The sequence below is a fragment of the Panthera pardus genome, unplaced genomic scaffold, assembly GCF_024362965.1.
Source record: "Panthera pardus isolate Hobbes unplaced genomic scaffold, ASM2436296v1 HiC_scaffold_8, whole genome shotgun sequence".
Classification (NCBI taxonomy): Eukaryota; Metazoa; Chordata; class Mammalia; order Carnivora; family Felidae; genus Panthera; species Panthera pardus.
This window is the reverse complement of record NW_026527013.1, coordinates 53759020-53779271: the sequence shown is the minus strand read 5'-3', so window position 1 is coordinate 53779271 and position 20252 is coordinate 53759020. Positions and strand designations below refer to the sequence as shown.

Sequence of the window (20252 nt, the reverse complement as noted above, 5' to 3'; positions counted from 1 at the left end):
GAGAGAGGCACAAAGAAAGGGAGACACAGAATCTGAAGCAGGCTCCAGGCTGCAAGCTATCAGCACAAAGCCCAACGTGGGGCTCTGACTCACTAACTGGGAGATCATGACCTGAGCTGACGGCTTAACCCTCTGAGCCACCCAGGTACCCCAAGAACAGTATCTTTGTAATCCTAATGCCCCTTTTGTCATGTACCTTTTAGTACCCTTCCCTCCCCCTTCAAACCTCCAGCTTTCCTATACTGAACCTGGCTTTTCTCCCTCTCTTTCACACTGTCTGCGCTGCTCACCAACACCCCAAACTCACTACCAAACACAGCTTAGTATGCTAAGGTCTCTTTCTGCCCAGTTTGGAGTTCGGAAGAGAGCTGACATAAGAATTCAACATGTTTATCTTTTGAAAGACATCCTTAAACTCTATCTTGAAGTAGCCATATTTTAACAGAGGGACAATAGAAACTTAAAAGGAGAACTACCCTCCAAAGGCAGGATTTCAAGTGGTTACAAAGTGAGGACGGAGGAAGTACCATGTTGGAGGGCTCCCTGCATATATCAGGAGACTTGCATTCTAGTCCTCTTTGCTACTAGCTTTCTGAAAGTCACTTTACCTCACTGAGACTCTGTCTTCACATCTGCCAAATGAAGAGACTGGAGTGGATGCTTTTTGGGGTCCGTCCAATAATAAATACGTCAGGCTCTATCTTGGTCTGGGTGTTATATGAAGAACCAACCTGGTCACCAGATCTCATCTTTCTCAGTCAGACTCAGCTCTCCTTCAATTTACTTCTTTTCAAACATCATTTCCACATCAAAATGAGAAGTCTTCAGAAAAAATTAAAGTTGACTCTGATGAAAAGTCAGATTCCCATGGGAATCCTAAGTGTGACCAGATACTGGGAGTACCGGATCTGAGGATTTCAGGGTTCCTGGATGAGGCCGGTTGAAGCTGGGGCAAAAGGGCCTTGGAAAGATGTAGTTCAAGCCAATTTTATGGAGAAGAAAGTGAGGCGCAGAGAGGCAAAGGCTGCAAAGCTACCTTGTGACACAATCGGAACCCAGCCTCCTACCTTCTAGTCCAGCACTGTGTGGAAACATCCTGCAATAATCTCATGTATCTCTTTCTATTTGGAGACTTGGAGCATTGTGCTCTGTCAAACATAGAGGGCATGGTTCTGGTTGAAGTGACCCCATGTACCTTGCTTCTTTGTTTTCTAAGCTGCTCCACCTTCTATGACAAGACACAGTCTCTCCAGCGAGTAATGACAGAATATAGCAATCAGCGTGGCCTACGGTCTGGAGAGGACTTTGAGGTCCCAGGTTTGCCCTGAGTGTTGGGATACCCTGCGCTTTGAGCCCCCACCAAGAGCACTGTCCTCAGCCATCTGCAGAGTCTGAGGCTCTGGACATGGGAAAAGGTTTCTAAAAGCACTGGCTGCTTTCTCTGACATCTCGCCCCACCCCCCAGCCGACAGAGCCAAGACACACACACACACCCCAACTTTCTCTGTCCTATTCCATTACTGTTTGCTGTTGCTTTGGAGCCTCATAAATAGGGCATTGAAAACACTTCCTGCAGCTGAAAGAAGCCCTGAGTAGCTTGTCTCATTCCCAGTGTGCAGCTCAGCAAGGGGTCCGTCCTCTCTGTCACTGTCTCTTTTGCCTGTTGTAATTCCGTCTGCCTCTCTCTGACTCTGCCTGTCTCACTTTCTGTTTGTGCTCTCCTCACCCTTATTCCTTCAGCTTGAATCACAGCCCCTCTGTCTTTCTGCCCTCATGCATTTGTCTTTGTTGAGCTTTCTGTCTTTCTGCCTTGACACCATCCCCTTTCCCAGTGCCTTCCCTCTACTTCTATAAGGCTTAATTGCTTAGGCAGGGAAATAGAGGCTAAGGGCCTCTCTCCTGGCTTCCCTCTTCATCTTACTGAGCCTGCCAGTCAGGAGGGCTGCGGGTCCTGCAGCCGTGGGTGGCCTACAGCCAAAGGAGGGAGGAGCCCATCCGGGCGGGATTGGCCCTAGGTCCACCTCAAAAAGCCTGGGGCAAGGGGCGCGACGCGTTCTGGATGAACCCTGGAGGGCCTGTTTGGTCCGACAGACCCCACAGGCTCAGCAGGGATTTGCGGTGTCATGCCCCGGAGCCCCCGGACCGCGCCGAGCTGGGCGCTGTTGCTGCGGCTGCTGGCACTGCTGCGGCCGCCAGGGATGAGCGAGGCGTGCAGCTGCGCCCCTGCGCACCCCCAGCAGCACGTCTGCCACTCAGCGCTCGGTGAGTCCCCGGAGGCCTGTGAGGTCCACAGCGGGGGGTGGTTGTGTGGGGTTGGTATGGGGCCAAGCTGCAAACCTGTAGTCTGCAGGGAGAGGGAGGAGATCAAATACTGCACCAGTTGCCTCCTATTGGGGCTGATGGGTGGGGCAGGGCCGGTGCCATAGCAACCTTGCAAGTTGCAAGGAAATGAAAGACAGTCTAAGGGACCCCTATAGCGACCCCCTCACCCCTGCCTACTGAAATTATGGAGTGTCGTTGAAGAACAATGACAAGAGATATTCAGTGATTATTCTGAACTACTGGATGCGGGTAAGGGGAGCCAGGAGCCAGGGGATTGGGCTTTCATTATAAACATCCACTGTTTCCAAGCCTATAACTGATGTTGTCTCCATGCCGCCCCCCAAACCCCAAGACACACCTTTTGCCCTTTTTCTCTTTCCTCTGCCTGGAATGCCCTTCCCCCACACCCTTAAATTCCCGGCAAACTCCCATTTATCCTTCAAGTTCTTACTCAGGTATCTCTCCTCTGAAGACTTTTGGACTCCTTGGTGCTACCACAGTATCTCTTACATTTTTGTGTTCCCACCATGCTGTGCTGTTGTTCTTTGTAAGTGTTCTATACTAGACCAAGAGTCCTGCAGGATAGGTGATGCTTAATCATGTTTACAGACCTAGTACCTAGCGTTGGGCCAGACACAGAGGAAGAACTTTACAGCCAGTTTTTGATTAATGCCCACATGGCAAGAGACAAACTGTGCAGGGTCAGAACATATTTATTAATTCAATAAACATTTACTAATGTCAGCTCTGGGTGGGCTCTGTTGAGGCCTCAGGCTACATAGGTAGAAGACTGCAAACTCAAGGGGCATCTCCTCCCTCCTCTACCCTGGCGCCTACCTCCAACCCACTGCAATCTGGGCTATGGAAAACTAGACTCTCAAAACTAGCAGGTAAACTCTAAAGATTGTAGGACCCAGCAGGCCTGAGGGTTTGGAACTTTCAGTAACTGCAGAGGAATTGTTTTTGGGCCCCCACTCTTACACAAAATGGTCCCCCTCACAACCCAATGAGACCTAAACCCAGAATTCCCTTATAAAATTCTCCAGGGGCCTCAGGTCATTCAGATACCAGGTGGACTGCTCCCACAGGTTGCTGAAGGTCCCCTCTCTTCTCTTTTTATGCAGCCATACGGGCCAAAATCTCCAGTGAGAAGGTAGTTCCTGCCAGTGCAGATCCCACTGACACTCAAAAAATGATCCGGTATGAAATCAAACAGATAAAGGTACATGGGGACAGGACAGGGCATTAACCTCCTTGGGCTGCTGGGAGGAGTGGGGTCTGTCTACTGGGAGTTGGGCTGGTAGGTCAGGCGACTGGCTCATTGATCCTGGGGTATTGATGCTGGAGTGGAAGTGGTTGATGTGTTGGGAGCAGGTCCCACAGACCCTCAGTGTCCATCTAGTCCTACAGCTGTCTATCCTGGAGGTATTCTCACTGGAATAAACCAAGGTTTAGATTTTTCTTAAGAGAGAAGCTGGGCTACCAAATTCTGAACTAGACTTTTGCCTAATGTTTTTAGATTGAGAAATGAGAGGTTTTTCCTGTTAAGATATAAAGTATACTCCCTGACCCAATACTGCTTTTTTTTTTTTTTTTTTTTTTTTTTTTTTTTTGGTAATTGCCTTTCAGATGTTTAAAGGGTTTGAGAAAGTCAAGGATGTTCAGTATATCTATACACCTTTTGATTCCTCTCTCTGTGGTGTAAAACTAGAAGCTAACAGCCAGAAGCAATATCTCTTGACTGGTAAGTTAAAGACCAACAAGCAACCCTAACAGTCTCTGTCCTAAGGAAGACAGCCAAGGAAGAGTCAGGGCTGTCCTTGGGCAGCAAGCTGAGCCAGGTGGCCTTTTCTTGGGCATAAAACAGAGTTGTGTTACTAAGAGGCAGCCTCGGAGTTGGGAGGAGCCGTGTTAACCTTCCTTTCAATGCAAGAGTCTTCACTACACTGATCTTGGCTACTGCTTCACTATTTTAAGGACAGACTGCTCTCCCAGCCTAGGGCAGCTGGTTCTATTTTTAAGCAGTTTTAATTGGTATAAGGTTTTTGACACCTTGAGCCAAAAATCTGCCTCTTTGAAACTGCCCTTTGTGGGTTCAGCTATGCCCTCTGCTCTATGATGATCCTTTAGAGGCCGGAGGACCATGGATACAAATACTCTAGCTCCAGGCTTCCTGGCTGTGGTTCCAAGACCCCTTCCTATCCTGGACACCTTCTCAAATGGGATATAGCCTGTCCCTCCCCTAGCACAGGACCGTAAACTGGACACTGCACTACAGGTGATGTCTTGGTTTCACAGAGTAAACGAGGATTGTGCCTGTGCAACCTCACCCCCCAACACACATATGACAGTTATTACAGTAACTTTATATAGCCACATTGGGTCATGCTCTTGGCTCAAAATGTGCCTCTGTGGCTAACTCACATCACAGGCCATATTCTAGGTGTACAGTAAATCACAGGTCTTAACAGGAGCCTTGAATCTAACATGGTTATGAACTCTATGAACTTGGGCCCAGGCAGGTCTCCATATCCATTTGGTTGGGACATAACAGTCAAGGTACCACTCAAGAATATGACTCCATAAGTGAATGAATGCAATATTAAATTATGCTGTGAGTTCAAGGAAAATAGGTATTTGTGTGGTTGCAAACAATTAGGGAAGCTAATTGTTGGTGGGACCTAACTTTCCCCTAAAGGATGAAAAATATTTGAAAAGAAGGCAAGGAAAAGAAAAACACAGCAGTTGGGGAGAACAGGAGGACTTTACATTATCTGTCCATCCATTCAGCAATAATGACCACCTACTCGCTGCCAGGCCTTGGGCAGGAGGGTCAAGACTCAGTGATAGGTCACAGTCCCCAAAGAGTTCACAGTCCAGGCTTGGCTCTTGAGAAGTCATAGCCTCTGGAGGCCACACTGGTAGGGGCTCCCCAGGTCTAAGGATGTGGAATTGTGTTAATCTGGGGGCCTCTGGATGGGAGAGACAGAGGCAAGGCATGCCACTGAGCCCTTTAGGTCCCAGGACTAGCAGATGAGGCCACCTCATTTCTTCCATGTGCCCTGCCTCTGCCAGGCACTGTGGTGCATCAAGGGGAGGAGACGTGCCCTCTTCTCTCAAAAATGTCAGGTCTAACTGAGAGTGGGGATAAAAAAACCCACAAGTCTGCTGAAGAATCATCAGTGGTACCTAAGCTCTTCAGGAGAAAGCACAAGCTCTTTTGCCTAATGTTGAAAGCCCTTATGATCAGAACACGCCCACCTCTCCAGCTTTGTCTCCTGCCGTGTGTGAGTGACAGTTCCCAGACCCTCATTTCCCCCCAGAGCTGAACTAAACTACTTGCAGTTGCAGAAGGTGTTCTTCTGGGCTGCACCCTGCCACCCTGCACAGTGTAGTCCCAATGTCCAGAAGTCCTTTCCCTTATGTGTCTTGCAAGTGAACTTCTATCCATCCCTTCAAGGCCCCACAGAAGCATCATCTCCTCTGAGACACCTTCCTTGTCCCCATCTCCTTCCACAGACAGAGATAATTATGCTTTGTTTCATTCTTGTACTGTATCTTGTATATAATCACACAGCAGTGTAATTTTTACCTACTTATCTGTCTGCCCTACTGCTTATTAAGCTCCTTGGGGGCAGAGATTCTGTCATATTTATTTCTGTATTTCTAGTACCACGTCATAGTAGTTGCTCAGTGAGTAAATGAATGACTGAAGTTCTAAGAGAGGTGTGAGCGAGCGTGGCCAGAGATGGCTGGGAGGATGAGGTGGTACTGAAAACAGTCTTTGGAAGATAGGAAAAAGTTTGATAAGTAAAGAGGGGGAATTTTCCTATGGGGAAGGAGAAAGACTCACCAAGAAAAGTTTCAACAGGGCAGGAGATTAGGTTGTGTAGTTATAGGAAGGGTTGGAAAGAGGAAGGGACCTATTATTTATGGAACCTTCTGTGGACCCAAGCTGTGCTGGGAACTTTACAGATATTCTCTCATTTAATCTTGACAACAAATTATTACTTTCATGTTCCAGCTGAGAAGTTATATGACTTTCTTAAGGTCATAGCTCTAAATGAGAGAAAAGAAGGGGGTTACATCAAGAGTCTGACCTTAAAGCCCATGTTTTTCTCTCTGTACCATGCTAAGGAAAAAGTCTTCATCCCACAACTCTCTCTCATACAAACATAGTCTGCTAATATCTTCGATGTAAAAATTATAGAGTTTTTTTTGGTTCTTTCATTGAGTCCCAAGTCAACACTGCCATCAAAAAGCCATTGAAGAGTCTGCAATGACAGTATCTTTGAGGACCTGGGCTCCTGGTCTCCATGAATAGATTCCTCATGCTAGGTTTTCCTCCATTCCCCTTGAAGGTCAGATCCTCAGTGATGGAAAAGTCTTCATCCATCTGTGTAACTACATCGAACCTTGGGAGAACCTGTCCTTTTTGCAGAGAGAAAGTCTGAATCACCACTACCATCTGAACTGTGGCTGCCAAGTAAGGGAATGTCCATTTCCAAGGTCTTTCGGGGACGGGGAGTGGTCTGAGCCTTGCAGTCTCACTCTTCATGTATTCCTTCCTTTGTGTATGCATTTATTCACTTACCATACTATATTTGAAATCTGCCATGGATCAGTCACTGTATGAAGTTGGGGATGGGAAAGCAAGATGGTCCATAGTCCATGATCTCAAAGTACTTACATTTTGGCTAGGAAGGTAGCCATCATATAAAGTTTGAGATAATATAGCTATCATTTAATGAAAGTCTACTTTTGCCAGGCCTTATAATAGTCTATTTATTTAAAATGTTCAATTTAGTCTTTATAACAAATTTATGAAGAATTAAGATTTCCATTTTAAGGTGAAGAAATTAATGCTTTAAGAAGTGAAGTGATTTGCTCAAGGTCAGTGGTAAAGACTGTTAGGCCTGTCTGACTCCAGAAACATCATTAGACAGGCAATGCTATATATTAGGAGCATAAGGGATGGGGAGCTCAGGAGGAAGTCTGGGGACTAGGAAAAGCTTTGTAAGTCAGGGGCATTTAAGCTGGGTTGTACAGATAATGTAGGAGTCTGAAAGGCAATAATGGAAAAAGGACGCTCTACTCACATTGATGTTATGTGGTATGACCCTAGATTACCACCTGCTATACAGTGCCCTGTACCATCTCCGCCCCCAATGAGTGCCTCTGGACAGACTGGCTGTTGGAACGGAAGCTCTATGGGTACCAGGCCCAGCATTATATCTGCATGAAGCATGTCGATGGCACCTGCAGCTGGTACCAGGGCCGCCTGCCCCTCAGGAAGGAGTTTGTTGACATCATCCAGCCCTAGTATGGGCCAATGACCACCACTTTCCTTCAAGAGTCCTGAAGCCTAAGCCAGTTCTCCTTCCCTGTGGAGCTCTGGCCGTCACCACCTGTTTCATCACTGCCAGCCAATGGGAAGTACCAAGTAGATGATCTGGCTAGTGTTAGGGCAGGGATGGGGCTTGTTACAACTTGTATCCAAATACCATCCCAGAACCTGTCAAAGGCCAGGAAAAGTCACTTGACTTTTCTAGCCTGCCTTTAGCCCATCTCCCCTGCTTCCCAAACCCTTTCAGTCTAGCTAAGCCCTGCTACTGAAGTTTTGATTCTGGCTTAGTTTATTTTCTATAGCCAGAACTATTCACTTTTCTCCCTGGGAGAATGTGTTTTCTCTTACTGTAACTGATCTGATAAGGGAGAAATGGTGATTATTATACATATGAGATGATGTGGCCTTGTGATGTACAATACCAGAAGGTGGGCTGACAGAATCAGAAACAAGCTGATTTGGAGGAGTGAAAAGAACAATACACTATGGCTGTATGTCCTCTACTCATGTCCCACTCATCCTAATCCTCTCATATACTTTCATCTGTTTGGGGGAGAGACTTGAGGGGTACAGAGTCATTCAGGGGGAGACCTGCAGTGGCCTAACCTTCCCCCACATGCTGTAATTCCCCTCTACGTCATTCCTGGCAGAGGATCTGGCCCAGTTAGCATACCTCTGTGGACAAGAATAGACTTAGGTATTACCTCTCCAGGTTAATTATCCTTAATGCCTTCAACTGATGTGCATAAAGCTTCTCCTGTTTCTTTTAGAAAGTCCTTCTCTACTCAATTACTAATGTTTTCATTCCTAATTCAGAATTTTTTTAAGCCAAAAAAAAAAAAAAAGCCTTTCTCTTGTAGAGATGAAATTCCCCTTTAGCTCTTAACACCTCAGAGAGATCTTAGGAGGTCCTCTCTTGAGGGAAAATTTCAGGATAGAGGACAGGAGAGAAATAACACAAGGGCCCTTGGGGGAAAAAGATGGTAGATGGGGAACATACTTTGCAACTCTTACAACTGTTTTCAGTGGTCAGCCCTGCTAGGCATTATGGCAGGAAAAAGCCAGCTTTGTTCCCTATCTGCTCCTCAGCTCAGTCCCCTCACCACTGTGTATTAGAGTCCCTGAGAACTCCAAGGCACAGACCCCTTAGGGTTCCTTAGACTGTGCAAGGCTTCCTGGCTTGCCCTGAAAGGGAAAGCCCTTATGCTCATCTCAAGAATTTATTAAGGATGAGGGCTTAAAGTTCCAGAGCCTTGCCCTGGCAAAAATGAAGGCGGTAGTTCTTTTCAAGGCTCAAGGATGCTATTCATCTTTTATGTGTGGTTTGGCCCATGCACAATATGCCAGATAATTCACAGAAATGGTTCAAATGGAGATCCCTTTTGGAGTAGGGAGTGGGAGGGGAAATAAACATGATCTCTGTCCCAGAGTACAATATTGGAATGCTATGGCAGTAAGTCTTCATTGGTAGGTTAAGCAGGATCACCAACAGACCATGCAACCCTGGGGCAGAGGATGTGGGGACAGAGAGAAAGAAGGGAGTTAAACTGGAGCTAGAAGTTGTCATGAAGGACAAACATTAGCAATAGCCTCTGTCCCAGCCAACCAAACCATCTCTCTGCTCCTTCTGATATCCTAGTATGGCCTCAGAGAAGGCATAGTGTTAATCCAGTCTGACTGTAATCTTGAGGAAGCCAAGGGAAGGGCCTGGTGAAAAATAATAGGAACAATACCTTACATCTGAGGAGTGCTTCACACTTTTCCAGAAGGCTATTACTTAAAGAATTTCATTCACATTTTGTAAGTACTATATTAGATATCCTGGTCAGGAATAATATGTGCATTTAACATTCCGAGTGGGAAACTGACATACAGGGAATCTAACTAATCCAGTGACCTGTGGCAGGGCCAGAGCTAGAACCCAAAACAGTGGGATCTTCTGATTGCTGATCCATAGGTTTGTTACTTTCTCAGCTTGATAAAATGCCCTTGTTTCTGCTCTTCACTATTCGGTCTCCAATAACCCCTTGGAGACAAGGGGTTATCAGCTAAAATTCAGCTGCTCTAGCCCCACAAAGCAGGTCCACAGTTCAACCCCAACAGAGTGTCTTTCGAAAATGCCGAGGCCCTTTTTTGAGCCCCATAATCACCATGAGGCTAAGCTCAGAATGTAAACAGCAGAGGGACTAGAGTCCCCACTCAATCACCTACCATCTCTTTATGGTTGGGGTAGTATGTCTGCTCAATGAGTGGGAACTTTTCTCCTCCCAATGTCTTGTAGATGGCGACCAGCTGGGCAAACTGCAAAAGAGAAGCAAATGTTTCAGATTATCTAGACAACTGGAATAGACAAACATCAATCTATATAACAAACATTTATTGAGTATTTGCTCTGTTGGGGGCTTTGTGCAAAACACTCTGAGGATATAAAAGAGGTGCACAATTCTTATTTTTAGGGAACATATGCATTAGTTGGGGAAGGGAGAGAGAATGAAGTAACATTCATTACTGAATGAATTTTATAATTATACAATTTTAATAATATTCAGTCCTCATACCAAATTGATGAACTAGGTATTTTATCCTCTTCATTTTACGTATGAGGCTCAGAGAAAGTAGAAAAGTTGCCTAAAGTCACAGAGCTGCAAAGAGATGAAGCTGGGATTGAAATTTGGGTCTCTAACTCTAAACACTCCAGAGATGGCAAGTGATAAAGCTGGATAGGTAACATGGGGCCAAGTCTTGAAAGTTCAAATGCTAGGAAAGGAATGGTAGCTTTTTTCTGCAGGCAGTATGGAGTCATAAGAATTTAAGCAGCAGGTTATGAATAAAGCTGCTCTTTAGGAAGATTTTGATGCTCATGGTATGCAGGATAGACAGACCCAGTCTCTCCAGGACTTCCTATTCATCTAAGAACTCAACTCACTGGACCCTTTACCTATGAGAAACCAGAATAACTCTATGAAGAAGAGGTGAGATACACATACTTACAATGTGAGGGTTGAAAAGCCTTTGGCAAACATCTAGCACCTCCTGGAACACCTTGCTCCCACAGTTTATAAGGAAGAAACTGAAGCCCAGTGAGGTCACTTGCCCAAAGTCACATAATACTTAAGCTGGATTCATAACCAAGGCTCCTTTATTCCTAATATATAACTCTTCCTACTCTTTCACGTAGCTACCTTTTAGACTCTGCAAAGACCATGCTCTTCCCACAGGAAACACACAGGACTTTTCTGCTCCATCCATTCATACACCCTACCCACACACCTATCCCCAGTGCACTGGCAGTAGGGGTAATGAGGGAATGAGGGGAGGAGTAAAAGCTCAGAACAGGGTTTTTAGAAAACTGGAGTCTTCTGGTTCTTGTTCTGCCTTGAACTTGCTGGGTGCCCTTGAACAAATAATTTCTCCTTTCCAGGCCTCATTTTCTTCATATATAAAATGAAAGGAATGAATTTGATCAGTTCTTCAAACTTTTTACCATAAAGGAATATCATTTTATTATATTTCCTCCCAAACTCCATCATCAAACTGCAGTTTAAGTGATCATATGTTGTGGTCCTTTTGTTGGCAAAGACAGAATTTTCCTATTATTTTTGAAATGCTGGAAAATGTTGGAATTTCTGGGTCATTCCCCTTTGTGACACGGCTAGTGACTCTGGATCTTGAAGTCCTCCAGGACTGAAACTGTGAGTCAGGGACTCTCAGGCCCCCAAGATTTTATTATTGAAAGACACTTTACAGAGTCTCTGGACCAGACATCTCATTTTACACATGAAGAGACTGAGGCTAGAGAAGCAAAGGAAAGCATAGGCCCCCAGATGATACCTGGAGTTGGGACAGCACCCAGGTAGGTCTCTTCCTGCCCACTGCATACTCCACTGTATACCCTGCTGTCCTTGCCATTCTTTGGTTTGTCGACTTGCTTTGACTGTCAAGACCAACCCCTCAGACTTTTCCTGCCTTCTCTGATTCTCTCCATCACCCCATCTGACCTTTAAGTCCTGTCTACCCACCTTGGCCAGGCTGGACTCCTGTTCTGCCTCTGGATACCTTCCTGAGCTCCCAACGCTCTCCAGCATCGCCAGCAAACTGATGCCAGCTCTGCCTAACAACCTCTGTCCTGCTGCAGCCCACGCATTGGCATGGCACCAAGGCATGTGGGGTTTTATCTTTCCAGCATGTGGGAGAGTTACACAGACACCACAGCGATGCCAGGAAGGCCCACGGCGGAATCCCAGAGTCCTGGAACAGCAAGACTAAAATGGCAGCCAGTTCCCAGGCACTGGTTAGATCCCTGGGAGCTCACCCCACCCTCCTCCACTTTATCTCTGGCAGCCCCTGTCTGCTCAAGGTACTGGGTTTGGCATCTAACCCCTGCCTCCTTGGAAACTTAGATGAAGTCACAAGCACACAGTTACGAATTAAACAAATGTAATATCTGATAAGGGTTATTTCCTCTATGCATAGACAATGGATTTAGGTGCTGGGGGTGATGTTGGCAATGAATAGGAAGATAATGTTCATTTTACCACTTCTTCAGAGAATTGGGAAAGATTTTTTGGAAGAAATGAGATTTCAAGATAAGTCTGAATTTAGTAAGTTATCCTTAGCACTTCTGGAAATAAATGCTTTAATTCAACTCTCGTGCTTCTGTCTCTAAAAAACTTAGAGTGATAGGATTTTTAGATAAAATTGCAGCAATATGGGATGGTGGCATTCTGGCTTCTTCTGGAATGCTACCTTCATTGATAGGGCTACTTCTGTTTCCAAAATCCCAGTGTGCCTGCCTTGACCAAGCAGGTCTCTTGACCATAGCAGATATGGTCAGGGACATGGTGATGCAGGTAGAGCCTTGACAATCCAACTGAAGCCTCACACTGAAAGCAGCCTGAGTTCCCAACGCAATAAAGAAATACAGAAAATATGAACCAAAGTCATCATTTCAGAGGGACTTTCCCTTCACAGTCACCAAATTTGTTCACTCCCATTAACAGGCAGAGAACAATATATAAAATGCCATTAGTGTGGCAGCTGCCTAATGAAAATGAAGGGAGAACTTGGTGTCTGGCCAGGGAGCCTTGCAGTTCTCATGTGATGCCAAAGGCAATGTGCTGGGATTATGAATGGGTGAGAATGTGAACCCTCACCAGATCCCAGATCCCAGGAGGGGCAAAGCCCTAGGCACAGGCTCCCTGATCCTCCCACCCTGCCCTCTGGCATAGTTTTGGAACATAAAGCAGAGGACTAGTTTCTTAAAGGGATCCCAAATACTAGGGGACAGTAACAACCAGGCTGACAAACTGGTGACAGTCACTGCTATTATTCCTACTTTACAGACAAAGAAACCAGGCACAGAGAGGTTTAGTTAGAAGAAAAAAACTAATAATAGCAAAATCACCCTGTGTGGCCAGGAGGGAGCCAAATTCTAACAGGTATTGGAAAGGTAGGGAAGGAAAGGATTAGGGCTTATTTGCAGTAGGGAAGGTTGTGTGACTGAGGAGAAAAGGGAGGTCCCCAGAGAAGAAACTTGAAGGCCTCAAATATGATCTTCTGTGATTAGCAACATATTCAAATCATATAATTCTTTTAGCCTGCTTCTGCAAAACTCTGGGATTCTTAGGTATCTCAGTCCAAAGAGAAAGGCTGAATGACTGGTGACCAGGAACCCAACCTGCCCTCCTCAACCACAGCAACTCCCGGATCTTCTGACTCCTCATTCATTGGTCTTTCTCTTACATTGTCAGGTCTCCTGGGTTTGTAAGAGAACAGGAAATATTGTGAATTCAGGTGTGAGGAAGAGATCAAGAGCAGAGGTGATGGCTCCACCTGGTTAAAAAACACCCCCTCCAGCTCCCTGGGTGGTGGAGAGGCTTGGGGTCGGAGAACTTCACAGTGTGTGCAGCTTGCACCCTTGGAAAGTCAGTGTGTGATAGCTGAAATGATTTTTGAAAAACAAGAGGAAGAGGATGTGATTAGGGGCAGGTGTTTCCTTCTAAGAGGGCAGGCTGGAGCAGCAGTTATAGGAGCTGGGTCCCCACAGCCTCAGGCCTTTCTAATAGCCCTTCAGAGCCAAGAAACAGGTATTTTTATTGTTGCATCTTATGGCTGAGGGCACAGCCTACCGACTCGTAAAGATTTCTTTATAGAAGCTTTGTGTGGCTTTGTTGTGAGACCAAAGGTCCACTCTGCAGCAAAGGCAGCCCAGCCCATGATGATAATGTTTTATTGTGAGAGCCTACCCTACCCCTTGTCCCATTTGAAGCTCCTCCCATATCCTCACAGCTTTGCCTAATGCTCCTTGATTATCAGTGGTCCCCCCTGGGGGACTGGGAGCTACAGGATCTGGGGAGAAGGGGATCTCACTCACCACCCATGGCTTGTCACAGAAGTTGTAAATGGATTCCAGTGAGTTGATGCTGGGGAGGCCTGCATACTGCATGCCAATAATCAGGTGGCGGAAGTCCTCATTCTCTGCCATGCCAAATGCATGCTGCCGGATAAGCACAAAGTCTGGCCGGAAGGACCTGGTAAAAATGTAGAGGCAAGTTTCCCATCAACCAGCATCTCAGGTCACACATCATCTCGTCTCCTATTTCCAAAGCCCTAGATAGAAAAGGGATATTCAGGGCCACCTGCTGTAAGCCCCTCATTTTATTATTATTATTCTTTCATGGACTAGGAAGTGAGGTATTATGGTACTTCTCAGAGGAAATTTAAGGAACAGATGTATGAAGTTCCCTTATTCCTCTGGATTAAGCATTGTCTTTTTCTAAGGTACAAATTCCTCAGGAGGGAAGAAGTACTTTCAGACCCATACACCTTAAATGAACAAGAATATGGGGAAATGTGAGAGCAGAAGTTCCTTGTGGCTTCAGAGTTCGTGCTCCAAGAGGATCCCAGAAGACTCTAAGGACAACATATGTGGCTGACTTCACAACCCTGCCACGGAGATCCCTGATCTCAGTGCCCTCTTCCAACTGCTTAAAGCTGATCAGGCCCCCAGGAGAGTAAGGGTTCAGGCTGACTGAGAACAGATGCCAAGCTTCCCGATGTTATCCTTCCAAAGCGTATGCTAGAGAGGGGTGCAAACATTTCTCGAAGAACTGAGGTTGAGCAATGGCTACAGGAAGCACTGGGAGTACAGAATGTTCCCATGCATGGGAAGGCTTCCTGTGTTTCCCCTCTAGCCAGCAAAGCTCCTTGCCTCAGCTGCTCCATCTTCATGCCCTGACTCCAGAGGAACCCCATCTTTCCAGAGAGTCAGTTCTGTGGCAGCATCCACCCTCAAGGCTCTAGAGCTTGCCAGTTTCATACCGTATGCAGTGACCTACCTGGTTCTCTGCCCAGGCCACCCATCCAACCCCGATCTGCAGCTCCAGTACCACCTGGCCTCAAAGACCAGTCTTTTTAATGTGGGGTTGGAAGAAGCCCTCCTCAGTCACGCAAGGGACTTAGCATCAAGTCAGTATGGCATGTGCTAGAGCTGTTCTGACTTCCTTGTGCCCAAGTTCTGGGAAACTGGCTCCAGTCTATACGCCTGAGATCAAAACTTACATATCAGTTATAGGAACTGAGCTGCAGACTTCCTACACAGGCCAGCTCTCAAGTTCCTACACTCGTACCTGGAAGGGCCTGCCTTATTCTTGCCAGATTCCTCCTGACACCCACTATGGACTTTTCTGTCACCACCTGCTTCTGTGCATGCATCCCTATGACTCATTCTACCTGCAGCTGGAGGAGCCCATCGTTTTCTTGAGCTCACTCCCTACCTGAACGGACATCTCTTTTACTGTCCTCCTCGGTCTCCAGGATGGAGGAGTTTACATTTCCCTGTTGTTAAGTTCCTGACACCTGAGTTTTGCCTTCCTTGTCACTGAGCCAGTTCCTGTTGGACACTGGAGACCTCAGTGTCAGGATGCTGCAGACGGAGGTAGGGAAGAGGATAAAGTGAAGATTCTTCCTGGAGCAAGATTCTGAAGTCTAAAAACCTGATGCCATGCTGGACCCCTCGGAAGAATGACACTGTGGGAACCATTTTTCCCAATCTGGAATTCTCATTACCTCCCCTAACAGAATTGTTGTAATAGATTTGATCACATCTATAAGTGATATGATCCAACACACCACCTGGCATGTGAGTGTCCTGTTAACTGCAAATTTTCTTCCATCCACAATGTCCCTTCCAACCTAGACCTTCCTATCAGACTTATGAATTCCCAGGACTAAGGAATATAGAAAGAATACAGGGATGGGGGTTGAAAGAATACAGGGCTAGGGGTTAAGAGAATAGGGGCGCCTGGGTGGGTCAGTCGGTTGAGCGTCCGACTTCGGCTCAGGTCACGATCTCGCGGTTCGTGAGTTCAAGCCCCGCGTCAGGCTCTGGGCTGATGGCTCAGAGCCTGGAGCCTGCTTCCGATTCTGTGTCTCCCTCTCTCTCTGCCCCTCCCCCATTCATGCTCTGTCTCTCTCTGTCTCAAAAAAAAACATTAAAAAAAAAAATTAAAAAAAAAAAAAGAGAATAGAGAAACACAAGGTTCTGCCAGCAACTCACTGAGTAAATTGAAGAAAATCAATGCAAAATAGAAGGCTGAACTAGATCAGAGGTTTTCAAACCTTTTTTTTAAGCGAAGGAATCCTATTTTCCAGGGAAAATATAAAAGCACAAAATCACACTGGTGGAAGGGGTGCTGGGGTCTAGAACTCCCCTAATAGGACTCTAGTTATGTCTAAATGAGTCCTGAGTCCTTTCTCTACCAATGGACTAAGAGCTCTGCCTTAGTTTTCTCCGCCTTCCTCTACTACTTGTACATAGCACACATCATTAACTTCTGCACAATATACACAGCACTGCCTTCTCAATCCAACACTTGACTTTGAAACCACCTCTGCAAACCAGAGACAATAACTCCGAAGACAGTGACAGTGACCCTGGGGACAGAAAGGAGCTTACCGGACAACCTTTGTGCCATTCCGGAGCACCTGCATATCCACAGCATACGTCCCATCTGCATGGGCCACCAGGTTGAGCTCTGAAAATTCCGCCTGGAAAATAACAGTAGGGGATTAAGAGGGTACATTACATGTTACATGTTTTGGTTTTTTTTAACTATAGTTAAAATTGTAAAAAAAAATAAAAATAAAAATAAAAAAATAAATAAAAATAACGGTAGGGACATAAGATCACAATCCTTTGCCAAGTTCTCCCCAGAGCAGCAGCAGCTTTCCCCCTAAACATTTATTCAGTTTTCAAATATTTTCACAAACTGATCTCATCCAGCTCTCATAGCAACTCTGTGAGGTAAGAAGGACAGAGAGAATTCTCCCTATTTACCAAAGAAGCAGTTAAGTGACTTTTCTGGAAAATAAAACTTAGTGTTGGCAGAGACTGAAGCAAAGTTCAGGTGTTCTGACTCCCCTGTGCTGACTTTCTACAGAGCAGGAACACAAACTGAGGCAACGTGCCCTCTGTCAGTTTCAACATAAAAACACCAGGTTTTAGTTTAGACAACAGGGTTTTACTTCTGCTCTGCCCCCATTTAGCTCCATAAGACTTTAAGCAAGTCACTTCACTTCTCGGGGTGGGAGGCGGGGAGGGTTTCTTTCATCTATAAAATGGGAATAATTTTTAATCAACCCTGCCTATCTAACAAGTTGTTTTAAGAACTGAATGCAACAATGCATAGGAGAGTACTCTGTAAATCACAGCACTCTGTGTAAGGAATGACAAGTAACTTCTATTATTACATAGAAAATACATGCATTGTTTCAACTGGACACTGCTTCTCCACCCAAATGGACTTAATTATCTCTATCTATTACAATGCAAAGGGTAGAGGAAGATTAAAAAAAAGGGGGGGGGGTGATTTCAGGACTTTACTACATTACAAACAAGGTGTTCTTTTGAAATTCTCTCTGCAGTGTAGTCTCACACCCAGAATAGGCACCACTGGAGGCTGCACAACTGAATGCCAGATATGTGCCAACCCAGGAAAATCATGCAACCAACAATACGGAGGTATGGCCAGTGTCCCAGGAAAACATTCCCCTAAGGTTTTCCTCAGCCTGAGAACTGTGTACTGCAAGAAGTCCCTAAGAGCCACACTCCTCGCTTCTTTACAGACACCAGCACCATGAAAAAAAGTCAGGAAGTTGAAATGCAGCCTTCATAACCATATCTCATAGGCAGAAAATCCCCAGAGAGAGGGGTGAGGGAAGGAGATGGAGAGCCTAGAATCCAGTGACAGACACTGAACTCTACTCTGAAGAACTAGATGGTTCACTGTGGGATGTCAAGAAAGAATAATGATGATGCAGATGTAACTCTGGGCTTCAGGGTGATTACCTGTTCCACTTTGATATCATAATCTCCAAGGACTTTTTTGCCCCGGAAGCACTTGGCCCTGGAAAAAGGGAAAAAAAAAACCCACACAAATTAGTATCATAGAAGTGTTTGAGATCAGGAATTCACGATCATAAAGAAGAGGACCATAGTAGAGAGAACCCCAGAATGAGAGGGTTGGACCCTATAACTCAGCTACTGGATCATCATGAGACAGCCTCAAGCAAACAAACCACTTCCTCTCCTTTATGCTCAGCTTGCCTACACATAAAATAATCCAAAGCACTTTTTCACTCCTAGATTTTGCAATTTTTATGATAACATCCTTGGTCTTTGGGCTACAAAAGAAGTCTAGAAGTAGGGATTCCCCTAATGTTATTCCTTGTAAAGAGCAGGTCAGTCTTACACATATACTTTGCTTATCTTCCTCTATCCCACAAGTCACTCTGATTTTCTACTTGGGCTCTGCCCTTGGAGTTTTTAAAGAAACTGTTATCATTTTACCCCTTCATACCCATACTTCCAAAAAGGATTTGAGGCAATTAATAATTTAAAAGGCAAATATAACCAACAAAATAAGGATTAAAGGACAATCAATGAATGACAGAGTTAATTATACCAGAAAATAAATTTTAAAAGGGAAGAGGCCGAGGAATGCTGCTATAATTGAACACAAAACCTATCTTGTATTTCTGAATTTCAGTCAAGAAAATTAGTCAGGCTGAGTTATATAGTAATTATTATCTTCCTATCTTGTCATGGATCTAGAGGAACGTCATATTAATGCATCAGTGTCTTCAGAGCCCCTCATAAGTGGACTGTGTTTATGTTTATATTTCTATCCATTCCTACCTTGCTCTTAACTCCCCATCCTCACCCCCATAAGATTTTCTTATCTGTCCATTTAGGCTACTTCTCCATATGGGAAAAGGGCCTTTCCACACTATACCTGTTAGCTGGGTTGGTCCCACTTTCCCAGTGCTTGAAATTTCAAATTAGCATATTTCACTGGTGGGTTTCTAGGAGTCCCTCTCCAAAATAAAGGGAGACATCATGTTCCAGGAATTGGGCATCATGTTCCAGGAATTGTATGTACGTTGCTTTCAAGAAGATCTCTCTTAATCCTCATAACAACTTATGAGACAGAAAGGTATTCATTTCTGAGAGGAGGAAACCAAGACTCAGAGGAGGAAAATGGCATATTCAAGGTCACATGGCAAGTTAGTGACAGAGCCAGTCAGTATTCACACCCACGTGTGGGTTCAGTGCCCTTGGGACTATATAGTACTGTCTCCCTCTGCTGATTCATTCTCTCCATCTTCACTCCCACCATTACAAAAACTGACTCGTCATTTGTGCTACATTGCATGTTTTTTCCCTATTTTCCTTCTTCTGCTCAAAAGGACTTGATGTTGTGAGCACTATTTCCACTACAAATACTTCCTACCCTGGTTCCTGTGAACTACCCAGGACAAGGCCAAGATATTTCCTTTCCTCTCTGGATTCTGGAACAGTCCGTTCTAGGAAGTTATCATTTGTCCTAAGTCCCTGGCCACCCTTAAATTGCTCCCCAGAGGTACTCAGCCATCCTGGAGCTGGATCACTGAAGCCTATCCCCCCAACCTTTGTTCCAATACCTTAGTGAGCTTCATCAGCTTGCTTACAGAACCCTGTTCAACATCCATAGGTCTGTAAGCCCCTCCAGCAAGGGGCCTGTACCCTATCCTGTCTCCTTGGCTACAGTTCCATCTTATTTATGAATTTAAATGATAGTCTATAGTGGCACTATCACTGCTCTGTAGATTTTGGACTCTGGAGATCTTTTCCATGACTATAAAAAGGAGAAATGGAGTAAATGACCCTAGAGGTTCCTTTCTTGTGTTGATGAGGTATGTCTACCTTGTTATCAGCAATGCTTTTCTGATGCTTCCTTCTATCTTCCTGTCTCAAAATAGCTCTTGTTCTGTGAGGTAAGTCTCAGAGCCATTAACAATAACCTCTCATTCAGTATGATACCTTGCACTTTCAAAGCACATTCCTTGCCTTATTTGTCCCTTACAACTTGGTGAGGCAGCCAGGGCAGATAGTGCTGTCCATCTGACTGATGGGGAAATTGAAACCCAGAGCAGTTAAATAATATGCCCAAACCACAGAAAAGTTCATAGGGGTTAAGCCTAGAACTAAGAGTTTACATCTAGGTGCTTACGTGTCACCAAGTATTTTAATTCACTTGCACTG

At 45.3% G+C, this 20252-nt stretch overlaps 2 protein-coding genes and 1 long non-coding RNA gene across 3 annotated transcripts in view; 2 read left to right on the top strand and 1 right to left on the bottom strand.

The window, feature by feature from the left end:
• Window positions 1-20252, bottom strand: part of SYN2 (synapsin II) — a 196111-nt gene that overhangs the window by 32858 nt on the left and 143001 nt on the right. The window contains exons 2-5 of the mRNA XM_019428129.2: window positions 18018-18075; window positions 16626-16717; window positions 14043-14199; window positions 9881-9970 (exon numbers count right to left, since the gene is read on the bottom strand). Of these exons, the coding sequence (XP_019283674.1) occupies window positions 9881-9970; window positions 14043-14199; window positions 16626-16717; window positions 18018-18075 (397 nt within the window). The remainder of the gene's footprint in view (window positions 1-9880; window positions 9971-14042; window positions 14200-16625; window positions 16718-18017; window positions 18076-20252) is intronic.
• TIMP4 (TIMP metallopeptidase inhibitor 4) lies at window positions 1572-8558 on the top strand. Its single transcript, XM_019428130.2, has 5 exons — window positions 1572-2262; window positions 3447-3544; window positions 3952-4066; window positions 6684-6808; window positions 7448-8558. Exons 1-5 carry the CDS (start codon window positions 2124-2126, stop codon window positions 7643-7645), a joined length of 675 nt encoding a protein of 224 aa, XP_019283675.1. The 5' UTR covers window positions 1572-2123; the 3' UTR covers window positions 7646-8558.
• LOC109254349 (uncharacterized) lies at window positions 10979-12314 on the top strand. The gene is made up of 2 exons (XR_002074765.2): window positions 10979-11522; window positions 11698-12314. It is a non-coding gene; the product is annotated as an uncharacterized LOC109254349 (long non-coding RNA).

Excerpts from the sequence above, each read along its gene's own strand:
- TIMP4 (XM_019428130.2), top strand. The coding sequence starts at position 2,124 with ATGCCCCGGAGCCCCCGGACCGCGCCGAGCTGGGCGCTGTTGCTGCGG. Across the intron at positions 3,545-3,951 it reads ATGAAATCAAACAGATAAAG|ATGTTTAAAGGGTTTGAGAA; the intron begins GTACATGGGGAC and ends ATTGCCTTTCAG. Across the intron at positions 6,809-7,447 it reads ATCTGAACTGTGGCTGCCAA|ATTACCACCTGCTATACAGT; the intron begins GTAAGGGAATGT and ends GTATGACCCTAG.